This window comes from Notamacropus eugenii, chromosome 6 (genome assembly GCF_028372415.1).
Source record: "Notamacropus eugenii isolate mMacEug1 chromosome 6, mMacEug1.pri_v2, whole genome shotgun sequence".
Taxonomy (NCBI): Eukaryota; Metazoa; Chordata; class Mammalia; order Diprotodontia; family Macropodidae; genus Notamacropus; species Notamacropus eugenii.
Genome location: NC_092877.1, coordinates 104,628,006 through 104,642,269, shown reverse-complemented (window position 1 = coordinate 104,642,269; position 14,264 = coordinate 104,628,006). Strand labels below are relative to the sequence as shown.

At 38.0% G+C, this 14,264-nt stretch overlaps 1 protein-coding gene across 1 annotated transcript in view; it reads left to right on the top strand.

Annotated features, from left to right (window-relative positions):
• Positions 1-14,264, top strand: part of SCFD2 (sec1 family domain containing 2) — a 423,131-nt gene that overhangs the window by 166,478 nt on the left and 242,389 nt on the right. The window contains exon 5 of the mRNA XM_072620771.1: positions 4,360-4,609. Within this exon, the coding sequence (XP_072476872.1) occupies positions 4,360-4,609 (250 nt within the window). The remainder of the gene's footprint in view (positions 1-4,359; positions 4,610-14,264) is intronic.

Sequence of the window (14,264 nt, the reverse complement as noted above, 5' to 3'; positions counted from 1 at the left end):
TGTTTGGAATAAGATTTCCCTTTCTGTTATTGGTTCTTGGGTTGATTTTTGAGGATTTATTTCGTTGCCTGCATTTTTGCTAATGCTGTTGCCTCAATGAGTAAGTTTGCTGATTTCCTGGCATGTTTCCAACTATGTACCATTTTATCCTTAGCAAACGGAGATTGTCTATCTTCCCTTCCTCTCTTTGTGACTTTGATTTCTGTTGGGGGACAGCTCTGGACCGGGGTCCCCCGTGAGGACCGTGAGACACCTGAGGGTCCGAACCTGCCCCCTTGTGGGGTACTGGGATGGCCCTGGTAACAGGCTGGCTCCACCCATGGGGAGGCACTTGGGAGGAGCTCACCTGCCCATGGGAGGTACGGGGGAGGAGACAGGGGATAATAAAAGGGGATGACCACGAGAGCTGGAGGAGAAGAAACGCAATAAAGCTTGTTGGCTGCAACTCCTTTCGGGTGCTCTGCCTGTTTATTCCCCTCCCCCAACCAGGAGAGGGGCCGGAGACATCCGAAGACCGGGGATAGGTAAGTAGAAGGCGAAGGCCCGGGAGTCGCCCCGGGCAGATTTCTTCTCTTGTTGCTGCTGCTAGCGTCTCCAGAACGGTATCACACAGTGGTGAGCAGTGAGTGTCCTTGCTCCACGCCTGTGTTTGTTGTAGTGTAACAGTGTAACAATGTAGACACTTTAGGTCTAAGGTGTATATAGGACTTCCCTTTCTAGACGTCTGGTAGGCAGTTATACATGCAAGACTGAAATCCTAGAGGTTGGAGTTGGACAAGTATATCTGAGAGTCGTCTGCACAGGCAAATCTGCTTCAGAATGGTGCTTATTGAATGAATTAGTTTGAGGAACTTCATACCTATTTACTTGATGCAGCAGTTCTGCAAGCAGTTCTGAAGCTTGTCTTTTGGAGCTGTCTTAGAGACCACTTTCTGAGTCATACAAGAAAAATCAATAATTTTTCTTAGTGGTCAAAACTTATTTTTTTAATCACAGGCAGTATTATCTGGCTTGATTACCCATCTTTAATAACTTTTGATTGTTTTCAAAAATCAGACCCACCCTGAAAGGAGTATTTGCCACCACTTAGAATATCCCTGAAAATATGAAGCAAGCTCTGAAATCTGTTACAAAAGAGGGGTTTCAGCAATGTTTTGAGCAGGGGCAACACAGTGGAAATAAATGTGCCCTCCCACATAGTGTCTCTGAAGGTGCCAATACTCATTCAATTGTATGACTTATTAAAAAAAATCAACTCTGTGACATTACTTCTTCTTCACATCTTGAACCTATTAAATTATTTCAGATTCAAAATTTTCATTGTTTAAATCCTTATGCTTTTAATTTTGATTTCTTAACATCACATTTAAAAACAATGTTAAGTATAACGTGATTTCAACCAGATTAGCCAGTTGAGGGAGGTATGCTTTAAAAAAGTAGTAATGCCTAGTTTCCTGCCAATATCTTCTCCATGGCAAAAGAAAAAAAAGTTAGTTTGGACAGTCACTGTAAGAGATTTGATTTCCAATTGTGTGTGGCTTATGTGGTGTATAAAAATGACATTTATTGAATGGAGATGTTCTTGTAAATCCTTTTTTAAAATTTAGGATTATTTTTTTCTTTGGTGTGGGGAACTCCCAGTGAAGAAACTTCCTCTAAGGATTCAAATTAGCAGTTACTCTACACTTTATGATCACAGAAAGTAGCGTGGGGCAATTGCACAGGGCTGCATAGCCAGCATGTGTCAGATATTGGACTGGACCCTAGATCTTTCTCTATTTTTATTATTTAAATATTTTTATTATTTTATTATATTTATGTATTTATTAAGCCCTGCCTAGGTGCCAGGCTCTGTGCCAAAGGCTAAGGATACAAAGAAAGGCAAAATTTTCATGGAATTCTCATGCCTTTGAGGTGTTTAATTTGGGGTACAGGTCTTTTGATTAGAAGGTAGTGATGGAGGACTGAAATAATAGCAGCAGCTTCAGGAGTTTTCAGCCTAGAGACAATAAGGGGGTCACAGACAACTGGTCAGAAAGAAATTGCAGGGGATCCTTTGCTGGCACCGGTGTAGCTGATGCTGATTGCCAACTCTACTGCACATAGAGTTGCACTCTGCATACTGCATACTGCACTCTACTGCATTCTGTTCCAGGTGTCAGTACCAGGGAACAGAGGAGTGGTTGTGGTTGGTCATAAGGAAGCAGAGGCCCTGGTCACAATTCCAAGGCAGAAAGGCTCATTAGCACTTGGGGCTTCAGGAGAGCAGGGACCATAGTTCTCACCAGATCACATCACCTTAGAAGCACCAAAAATGTGCAGATTCCCAGAACTAGCCATTTTCATGCTTTTCTTGATTCTTATGTTTGAAAGTCAGATTTTCTATTCAGCTCTGATCTTTTCAACAAGAATGTTTGGAAGTCCTCTATTTCATTGAATGACCATTTTTCCCCCTGAACTTTTATATTCAGTTTTTCTGGGTAGGTAATTCTTGGTTTTAATCCTAGCTCCTTTGACCTCTGAAATATCATATTCCAGGTCCTCTGATGCCTTAATGTAGAAGCTGCTAGATCTTTTGTTACCTTGATTGTATTTCCACAATACTCAAATTGTTTCTTTCTGGCTGCTTGTAATATTTTCTCATTGACCTGGGAGCTCTAGAATTTTGCTACAATATTCCTAGGAGTTTTCCTTTGGGATCTCTTTCAGGAGGCAGGAAATCAGTGGATTCTTTCAATATCTTTTCTACCCTCTGGTTCTACAATATCAGGGCAGTTTTCCTTGATGATTTCATGAAAGATGATTCCTAGGTTCCTTTTTTGATCATGACTTTCAGGTAGTCCAGTGATTTTTAAATTGTCTCTTCTGGGTCTGTTTTCCAGGTCAGTTGTTTTTCCAGTGAGATATTTCCCATTGTCTGCTATTTTTCCATTCCTTTGGTTTTGTTTTATAATTTCTTCATTTTTTATAAAGTCATCTGCTCCATTCTTATCTTTAAGGAATTATTTTCTTCAGTGAGCTTTTGGATTTCTTTTTCCATCTGACAAATTCTTCTTTTTTAGGCCATTCTTGACCTCATTGGGTTTTTGGATGTCTTTTGTCATTTGGGTTAGTCTATTTCTTACAGTGTTATTTTCTTCAGTATTTTTTTGAGTCTCCTTTATCAAGCAGTTGACTCATTTTTCATGATTTTCTGGCATCACTCATTTCTCTTCTCAATTTTTGCTCTACTTCTCTTACTTGATTTTCAAAATCCTTTTTGAGCTCTTCCATGGCCTGAGACCAATCCATATTTGTCTTGGAGTCTTTGGATGTAGGAGCTTTGACTTTGTTGTCTTCTGTTTGTATACTTTGGTCTTCCTTGTCACCAAACTAAGATTCTACAGTCTGATTCTTTTTCTGGTTTTTGCTCATTTTCCCAGCTATTTACTTGACTTTTTAGCTCTTTGTTGAGGTAGTTCTCTGCTTCCAGTAGGGTTGGGGGGTGTACTATCAGCTGTTTGATCCCCCCACATTCTGTGGGCCTAGAGCTCTAGAAACAGTTGCTGTCTCTGCCCCAGCTGCTGCTGTGGGCTCCTCCTCCTCTGGGGGTTCCTCCACCCCTTGTGCTGCCCTGGGGCTGGAGCCTGATCACTCTCCTCTCTCACAGGTCCCACAGGTTTTTATCACTGACCTTCCAATTTGTCCTCAGTGTTTTGAGGTCATGAAGTCTAGAAACTGCCACAGGTGCCCGAGATTTAGTCCCTCCAAGGCCTGCTCTGGTCCTGTCTGTGCTGGCACGTCCCATGCTGGACTACGCTCTGCTCCCAGCATGGCGTGATAGACACTTCCCTGCAACCTTCCAGGCTGCCTTGGGCTGGAGATGTGCTTCGCTCCATCGTTCTGTAGGTTCTACAGCTCCAGAATTTGTTTAGAGTCATTTTTTGCAGGCATCTGGCTGGGTTTGAGGGAAGAGCGCTAGCAAGTCCTTGCTGTTACTCCACCTTCTTAACGCAGCCCCACCAACCCCAGATCTTTCTGATTGGGAAGTACATGATGTAGTAGATAAAGCACTGGATGTGGAGTCAAAAAAATCAGAGTTCAAATCCTGTCTCAGACACTTATTAGCCATGTGGACCCGGGCAAGTCAATTAATACTCTCTTTTTCAGTTTCCTCATCTGTAAAATGGGGATGATAATAGCTCCTATTTCACAGGATTGTAGTGAAGAGCTATTGAGATAATACGTGTGAAACCCTTAAATCCTACTGATGTAAGTGATAGGTATTTGTATAGTACGTTAGTATTATTATTATTATTATTATTATTTCTGCTCCTTGTGGCCTCTCTGATGTTTTAAATTCCTACCTCTTTGTTTCAGAGCATTGGGGAATCCTCAATGTCTAATGTACTAAATCAGTTGCTGCCCATCATGAAGTCTTTTAGCCAGAGGACCAGCGATGACTACAGCCCAGAAGACCTTTTGATCTTGCTAGTGTACATTTATTCGGTTGTTGGAGAAATCTCAGCTGACAAAGATCTGGATGCCGCTGAAGAAATGGTGAAGATGGCACTGACCGTGGTCTTCTCAGAAGAACCCAACTTGTCTCCTTTGCTGCAGAACATTTTAGGTGAGTGTTTAATCACCAGACAAGACACAAACCCCATTGATTCCCCCAAACCCAGAGTTATTTCAACAAGATTGCGCACCTTTGTAAGTCTGTTTTCTTAGATTTATCTGGGTTCTAATAACGTTCTCTCTTTATCAACCACATTTTCAGATGATGCTTTCATCAATTTTTACCCCAATGCTTTTGAATTGAGCGAATGTTTGATTAGTTTCCCCTTCAATGATTTATTGTAATTCACTTTCTGAAATCCAATTCAATAGCATTTATTGAGTACCTACTATGTACCCAGAATTATGCCAGACATAAAATTCTCTGTCCATCCCCCCACCCCCAAAAAAACAAATCCCCAAAACAAAGCCAAAACTTTGTTGAAGTAGTGATGGATATAAAGAAGAATCACAATCTTAGACGGGTCCTTCGTGTAAAACCAGCTGTCTTTGCAGCATTTCTATCCAGTAACCGTCCTTGACACTATAGTCATTTATAAAATATTTTTAAAATCAGGAAATTAACAAAGCCCCTATCTTTCAAGCTGTACAGTGAGCCATGTTTCATTTTGAGCATGCAAATCTGAAGTTATAACTTGAACATAACAAAAAAGTGAGTAGAAGTAATTTTTTAAAATTATAAACTAAAAACATCATATTCCTTTTTTATTTTATGTTTTGAGCAGATAACACATTTCTGCTTACAGTGAAAGTCCAGAAGTGGTTTATAGAAACAATTCCTTTATATTAGATGCAAAGTTTTAGTGTATTTTTGGTAGCAAATTAATTCCTGTAAGCATCTTTGCATGTTGATTTTACTCATCTTTTTAAAAAAAAAAAAATCCAGTTGCAGCAGATTTTGACAATTTTTGCTAATATTAATTATGTTACCAATTACTTCAGATGTTCTGAGATGTGTCTATCAGGCTTAAATATTAGAGAAAAAATAGCCAGCTTTTATATCTATATCTATCTCTATATCTTTATATATTTTTTTATTTTAAGGAGGCTTATGTATACTAAAATATATACCCTGCCACTCTATGTGTTATCTCCTATTCAGCTTCCCTACTACTTAAAGAAATAAGGATGTCTTTGCTACCTTCAGGTTTCTCCAGAAGTGGGCAGTGCAAAGATTCTGATTCATGTCCTGAAGGATGTGTCTCATTGGGAGCCATTTTTGCATTTGTTTTAGCTTGTGTTTCCATATCTTCTATTGGCTATTATTTTACCATTAAAAATGAAAATAGGAGGACTTCCAGGATAATGGAGGTGATGAATTCATAACAGCTTCTCATGAGAGGGCAAGCTTCACTACATAGCACAGAGCCTTTTTTTTCCACTGTAAGAATTTATTTGGCAAATATACATGGAATTTATTTCCTTATTAAGGTGTACTGTGTACAGTGCAGGATTATGTGTTTTTGTATTTATTTGCCAATGTAAATGAAGACTGTGGGCTATGGAGGAAAGGATTAAAATGGTTTGCACTAGGATAAGCACAGAAAGGGGTATTTCCTGAAACCTGATTGGATTAGGCATCTTGAACTACAAAGTTTATTCCTAAAATCCATGATTCCAGAAACAGGCAACTAATGATGGCATATTGTAGTGGAGACCACGGTGCCAGCTGTTCTCGAGTGGATATTTACGTGCTACTTCATAAGCACCAGGGTTGTCTCCACTTAACATATGCTAAAGGCCCACTTTTCCCCCTTTTATGATGATTACTGCTTTAATTTTTCAGCATATTTACATTTAAATGTAATACATTTTCAAAATTATCCTGTTGAATAATATTTAGAATAAGAAATTCTCCAAGTCAGGTAAGTAAAAACTGAAAATTTTAAAGAAGGTTCAAAAATGGTATATTATTGTTTGATTTTGTTTTTTGAACTTCAATGAAATCTCAGTAGCATTGTACAGAATGTTTGGTTCTACGTCCGTAGTTTTATTTTTATTGTGCTATAAAAACAAGGTGGAAAAGGTCAATGACTTAACCCTAGCCTAAGTCTCTCTAGTGCTTTAAAAATTTAAAAGAGAAAAAAAACTCACCCACACAAAGAGAAGAAAGGACACCAAGCCAACGATGAACTCCATTTTGAAAGTGAAAATTTTACTTGGACAACATAAACATAGGCCTTGACATACTTTTAGTGAAATATTTGATCATAAAGGGAATGAAGGATGAAGTTTTCATCCACAGATATCATGCCATTGAAGAAAGAATTTTAATTGCAGCTCAGGATAGAAGTAATGGAATAGATTTTCTATCAATCAGTCAATCAACCAGCAAACATTTAATAAACACCTGCTATGTGCCAGTCATTGTGCTAAGCTCTTGGAATACAAAAGGAGGCAAAAGACATTCCCTGCTCGAAATCTAATGGGCATGTGCCCAAGTGGGTGAAGAATTCCTGTTTTCTAAACCAGATGTTCTTAACCTTTTTGTTTTTGTCACCATCCTCTTCAGGACTTTAATATGCATAAAATAAAAACACATAGGATTGCAAAAGAAAACAATTTCTATATTGAAATATTTGTCTCTATTTCTGTATCAAAATAGAGTCATGAAAATATTTTTTAAGAAACAAGTTCACAGACCTCATAAGAACCCCGGGTCTAGACAATATTCAGAATTTGATGCTCTGTCAATATGTATATGTTATATATATATATAGGCCCCAAATTGAATAGGAAGAAAAGAGTAGTCTGGAATCCTTTGGGGAAGTTCTGCAGTGATCCTAAAGCTTCCCTCTGAAACAATAAACCTTTTTTTTTTTTAAATGTTCTTCTGTTGATACTGTATGTCTATGAATCATAGAGTACCAGAATCTCTGAAAAATCAAAACTGTAGGTCACCCACAGAGCAATGGAGAGCCATTAGACTGCAGCATGTTACCAATTAGAGAATTGCATTCAAAAAGTAGCATCAAAGATGCCATCTAAACGGTGTATGACAGGTAAACAGAAGGGCTGTCATAGAGCAAGAATGGAAGGTAACAGACAAGCTGTCTATATTCTCCATGGGTAGCCCTGGAGAAGAAAGGACCCTAGCATGTATATGAAGCCTCTGGGTAAAATTTTCCAGAGGACATGAATAAGATTTATATAAGGTGACAACGTATGGATGCATTACAGTTTGTACCATTGGAGGGACTCTAACTTTTTATATGTTTTAATTTAAATATTTTTTAGTTAATAAAAATCTATTTATCTCCCCCACTACTACCACCACCACCACCACCACATCTTGAGAAAGTTGTAACAAATATACACAATCAAAACAAATTCCTATTAGTCCATGTCCAAAAAATGTCTCCTTTAAACCCAAAGCCCATCAACAGCCCCACCCCCTATCACCCTTCTCTATATTTGTCCTCGAGAATCATGGAGTATCTATTGAAGTTGAAAAAAAAAGGGTACTGTTGGAGAAGCTTTGATCTTCTTAATTGTTTCCATAGGTAGTGATCACTACCACCAGTGTCAAATGTACGTATAAGCGTGAAGATCACTGTTCTTTCGTAGCAATGTGACACAGTGTATAGAGCAATCGACGTGAAGTCCAGAACACCTGAATTCAAATCCTGCCTCAGACATTTAATTACTGTATGAACCTAGGCAAGTCACTTAGCCTGGCCCAGAATTAGTTTCCTTATCTGTAAAATGAGAGATGTGGATTCAGTGTCTCTTGAACTCTCTTCCAGCTCTAAATCGATGATCGTATGGTCCTGGAAGAGCATAAAAAAATAAAGATTTGAGGTAATTACTTGAAAAGACTATTACATTGCTACCTTCTTGGGAAAAGCTGAAATTATGCTATCCTTTCTACTTTGTACATGATCTATTATATATGAGAGTTAAACATTTCTTACCTTTGCTTGATGTAGCTGTTGAGTAATGAGTGTAGTGGAGGGCGATTTTAATACTTGGACAATAAAATGAAATGTAACAGCTCCAGATTTCTCATGGGAGTGATTTAGAGAAGACATGTGTTCTTCATCAATATGTGCAGGAGAAATCTTGGAAATCAAGAGGAAAATACCCTGTTACACCAAACAGTGTCACAAACTATAATGGAAAACAACATTTTATTTTAGCAGATTGATTTTTTTTTTTTGGCAGACAGGAAAAGCAAGGAAGCAAAATGAGCTAAGTGAAAGTGTATTAACAAAGGGAAGAATCAGTTATTAGCACACCATGGTGCGGGAAAGCTCATCTCAGCAGACCTTGGTGATAAAGCAAAATCTCTTATCCTTACGTGATGGGATGAAGAATTTACCCCACCCCTTACCCCCGCCCCAATCCTCAAGTCCATATTCCAGAACCATGTGTATCTTCTGCATAGTCATGGTTTTTGTAAAGCCCTCTTAGTGCTGGAATGGAATCAAGTTGGCATTGAAGTGTGTGGAATATTCATGCTGGTGATGGGAAGAATTTTCTAATTCCTCTGCCAGTTACCACAGCAACATCCTGTTGTATTGCCTAGCCGCAAGTGATGCTCAGGGCCTGGGAACAGTTCCTCCAGGGATGGGTTTTTGAAATTTTAAAAAATGTCCTTCAGTTAGAATAGGATTTTTAAAAGCAAAAAAATAAATAGCATTTAAAGGGAAAGAGGTAAGTTGGGGAATGAGAGGAAGAAAGGAATAAGGAGAAGGAAAAAGCCTTAGAGTTTAGGTTTGTTTTTTTTATCTTTTACTTTCTTTGGAAAAGTGTATTATTTTAATGTAATAGCTGACTTTAAGCAACACAACCTTTAAGTTAATTCTGGAGAAAGGTCCTTGGACAAGTGGTCATGAAGGACATTTTTCTTTGTAATAAAGATTTTTAAGGCAAACTTTTATCAATAAAGTGAACGAAAAGCTCATGATTTGTGTTAGAGAAGATAAGCGCTTTATTTTTCTGATGAGCTGGCAGTAGTGAACAGAAATAGTATTTTTAGACTGGCCTCTGTTTAATGTTGCTTTTTAAGGAAGACAAAGCTGCCACAAACAAATCACTGAAACAGATTCTTGCTATTAGTTGTAGTGGTTGACTATATTTATCAAGTACATATGCCATAAATACTTCTAGAACAGTTTTCAATTAAGGAATGGCCCGTCAGTCACTATGGGGGTAACCTACAGATTAGTTTTAAAAAAAGGTGTTTCATTTGAGTTCATCAACTATGAAGCAACAACTATGTGTAAATTACCATGTTCAACAAAGATTAAATATAGACAAAAAACTCATTGGAGTCTCGACAACTTTGAGATAGGTATTTACAGATATTTTAACTTCCATTTTACAAATGGGAAAACTGAGGCTTAAAGAACTTAGTGATTTGCCCAGGTTTGCACATTCAGTTAAGGGTCAGAAGCAGGATTTGAATCCAGGAAGATGAGTGAAGGGTCGGGGAGGGAAGGATCCATTGTAGCCAGAAAGGATCAGATAAGAACTTCATGAAGGAAGAACCAGAACAAAACCAGGGAAGATGTCCATGGAGGTTAGCCCTTCTTCTTCCATGTTTCTACCAGGTGAGAGTTCTCACTGATTTTCAGGCCACCTTCACTATTCTGTGCCTACCCTTCCTGGAGCTCTCTGACTCCCCACAGTGCTTCCACAATCAGATGGCTTCCGGTAAAGAATCTGCATAGCATAGTGCATAGGTGGATTAGGAAGGCAGCAGGAACAAAAGTAGACATTTTGAACGTAACATTTACTAAGCTTCTGACTTGTAGATTTCAAAGGAAATTCTGATCACAAAGATGATTTTTTAATGGACATTTTATACATACATACATACATACATATGTATTATATATATAAAATGGACATTATATATATGGACATCATGGACATTATATATATATATACCTACATACACACACACACACACACACACACACACACAGGACATTAATATAAGTCTCTGCCAATCAATATACCTTCTTTATACTCTTGGATGCGATATTATTGCTTCTTGTATTGGTATTTTCCCCACCAAATTACAGAATTCTATCACAAAACAGGAATGGCAAACAAAACTTTTCATTGTTTCTTGAATGTCCACAAAGTAGCTAAAAAACTAGCTTTTGAGGACAATTCACTTGGCTTCCTTCCCCCTTCTCCTCCTCCCTTCCTCCTTCCCTTTTTCCTTTTCTCTTCCCCTTCCTCCCTCCCCCTCCCAACTCCCAACACACAACAGGATGTCTTCCTCTATTTAAAAAGAAATCATTCCAGGTGAAAATCTATGCTACTTCAAAGGTGAGTTCTTATTAACTTTGATTTTTAACCGTTTTTTCTTATAAAGAAAAATGAAGTCATTTGGCCCCTCTCCCTGCTTCTATACAGGGCACTAATAAATCATTTCAGACAAATGAATGTCAGTCCTGTTCTAAATTATCGCTAAAGTAGGAGATTCAAAAGCTTCTTTGAGGAATATGTTCTGCAATTTCAAAACCCTTGTAATTAGGATGTTAGTCCTTAAGTTGGACTTACCTTCCCACTCTTAATTGAGCATTCTTCCCTTAACCCAGTAACCCTGTCTATTTCAGTAGGATCTCCATCATCTCAATCACCCAGGCTAAAAATCATAACCATGTTTGACTTGTTCCTCTACTTTATCTTCCATATTCCTAGTCAGTAATCAGATCCTTTGAGTATATTATTTTAAAAAAGTTATTGGTACTTAGTATTTTAAAATCTTCTACATTTCTCAGTATTTCCCTCCCCCTTTCTATAAAAACCATTCCTTATAACAAAAAAATAGAAAGGATGGGGTGGGAAACAGTTTAGCAAAACTAACTGACTCATCAACTTAGTCCTTCATTTTAGACAGTGTTCCACATCCACAGACCTCCACATCTGAAACAAAGGGAAGGACTTGCATTCTGATTTCACTTCTTTGGGGCCAAGTGTGATCATAATTTCACCACATTCATTTTTGTTGATATTCTTGCCACGTACATGGCTGTAGATGTTCCCTGATGCTACTTCCTCAGTGTTGCGTATGTCTTCCCTTGCTTCTCACCCTTTGTTAAGGCACAATAATATTGCATTCTATTCATGTAAACATGCCATGTTTAGTCCTTTTCCAATTGATTCCAATTTCTACTTCTTTGCTACTACTAAAAGTGCTTCTATAAACGTTATGGTGTTTCTATAGACACCAAATGGGTCTTTTCTTTATTATTGACCTCTGGAAGTGGGGAGGGAAAGAAAGGGGGAAATTTGCCTAGCAGTGGGATTAGTGCTAAATATCAAGTAAAAATATATGAACGTTTTAGAAATTTCCTTAGAATAATTCCAAATTACTTTTAAGACTGTTAGGACCAAATAATAGCTCCCCAAATAGTGTAGTTCACCTGTTTTTTCACAACCCCTTTAACATTAACTGTTCTCCCCTTTTTTGTTACTGTTGCCTATTTACTAGCCATTAAATTTAAGACCCTCCGCAGTCTGATGCGCCCTTGCCTTATGGGCAAGTCTTTCCTTATGTTACTCTCTTCCACCCATTCTGTGTTGTAGTCAAATTGAACTATTCATGAATGCCCGAGCATACCTGACAGTCTCCTGCTTCCAAGTCTTTGCACATATTGTTCTCTATGTCTAGAGTGTCATCTTTTTACCTTTGTCTTGAATTGCTGTCTATTATCCAAGGTGCAAAGCAAATACTCTTGAGGGCTGACCTCAGAGCATGGAACCTTGGAGGGGATGCGTGTCTGGGTATGAGTGATAGTTGGGACCTTGCTACCTTCGCCCCCCGCAGCATCTTATTACTTCAGAACATGCTCAGATATCCTCTGTTTCCTATTGGTCATAATGACTCATGGACTGGTACTGTATGGTGATGAAAACTCTTACTTGATTGCTGGATCAGAACTCTAGATATAATGAAGGAATGATCCTGCCCCCTTTTCTTCTCATTGTCTTTGAAGTACAAGGACAACTCTCTGAGCTCTCCAGAGGACCTGATGGAGGATGTATTTTCACCTACATGGCCACAATCTTTTAAATAAACCTGTGCCTAGGATGGTGCCAATTCCTGTTTGTGTCTTCTTTCTTTTGATACAGACATTATCTTTCTTTTTTCTCAATACTCTTGCTAGAGGATAGGGGACCAGCAAAGTAGTTACAGTTTCAACAGGTATAAAAAAGATAGTTCAAAAAGGAATTTATCATCCAGAGGAAAACAGATCACTACCAAGAAAGAGTCCACTATTTGCAAAGAAGATAAAAATGTAAAATGGCAAGACATCAAATGGAAAAGATGAATGCTTGTAAAAGGTATTCACCACTGTTGTGGCAGATGTTCTACACAAGATCCAAATAGAAGGAATCTTTCTCTGGGTGTTTTGTGTGGTCCAGATGATTTCTCCATCTTCTCTTCTGCCATTTCTGCTTCCTCATATCAGGGACTGAAGTGTTAGAATTCAAATGTTATGATTCCATTGCCACTAATAAGAGAACTAGTGAATAACAGACATACCGAAAGACCTGTCCAATGTCTGTTTTTTGTCCCTCCAGTTTTATTAGTAGATGCTCTTAGGAAGAATTGGTGTACTGGGGTCTTATGCCAAGCTTTCTGTAAATTTATCTTCATCTCTACCACTCTTTGGGTTTTCATGAGGCCATCCACTATCGTCCTCTGTCACATTATGTACATGAACATTCTAAGCTAATGTTTCTGTTGATGGTCATGTCTCTCAAGCATTTGTTGTTTTAGTTGGGTTGTGGCCACTTGTGGCTTATTGCTTGTGGAGAGTATTTCGGTGGAGATGGTTTTGGTTCAACTTTGGTATGAAATGGTGGAAACTTGCAATGTTTTTTTCCATGATCTGTTGCCCATTTATTCAGCAAAAATAACTTGACTAGACAGGAATTCATACATCCATTTAGTATCTTTTAAAAATTTTTATCTTTTCTCTTAACTTGATTTTGATTTTCCTCTTTGCCTCAGTTGGTCAGTATTCTGACTGCATTCAGAAGTGACTCCCAGATATCTTCTCATATTTCTTGCACTAATTTCCTCTCATGATAGTCAATTTCTTTCTCTTTTTTACTGGTTTTTTTTAGTTACTACCCAATTTAGCACTTTCCAAGTCAAGTTACTGAGTAGTTTGAGAGTCTTTTGTGTCTTTAATTTCATAATCTTGAATTGTATTTTCTAGTACATTTCTTGTTATCTGCCCCTGCAACCACATGTATCAGTGTATGCAATACCCCTAATGTCTGTGTTAGCTTAGTTTGGAAGACCTTGTCAGCTCTTCATAGAACTTTGTCTTCTGCAGCAAATTATGGTGTATATGAAATAATTATCTTCTGGTCTGCCTTTTAAAATATGTCTATCATGATTCCTGCAAGTAAAGGTAACTAAGTGTCCTGTGAAGGGCTTCTCTTACAGCTTAGAGGTATATGGTGACTCTACCAGCTTTTTCCAAGGAGGACTTGCAAGTCATCCTTCCATTTAGTCGCAATTTCCTTAGATCTTTGGACTTAGTTTATAGGAAAAATGTCAATCTTGATACTATTCATTTGTTTCATTAGTATGTAAAAATATTTTTCATTGGACAAGTGTCTTACATTTGATGTGTTAAAGCACATATGACTCCTTTATGTATTTGCATATACTTTTAATTAAGGCTTGCAGATAGTCTAAAAACTGTGTGATTCTTCGCTCCCTCTGC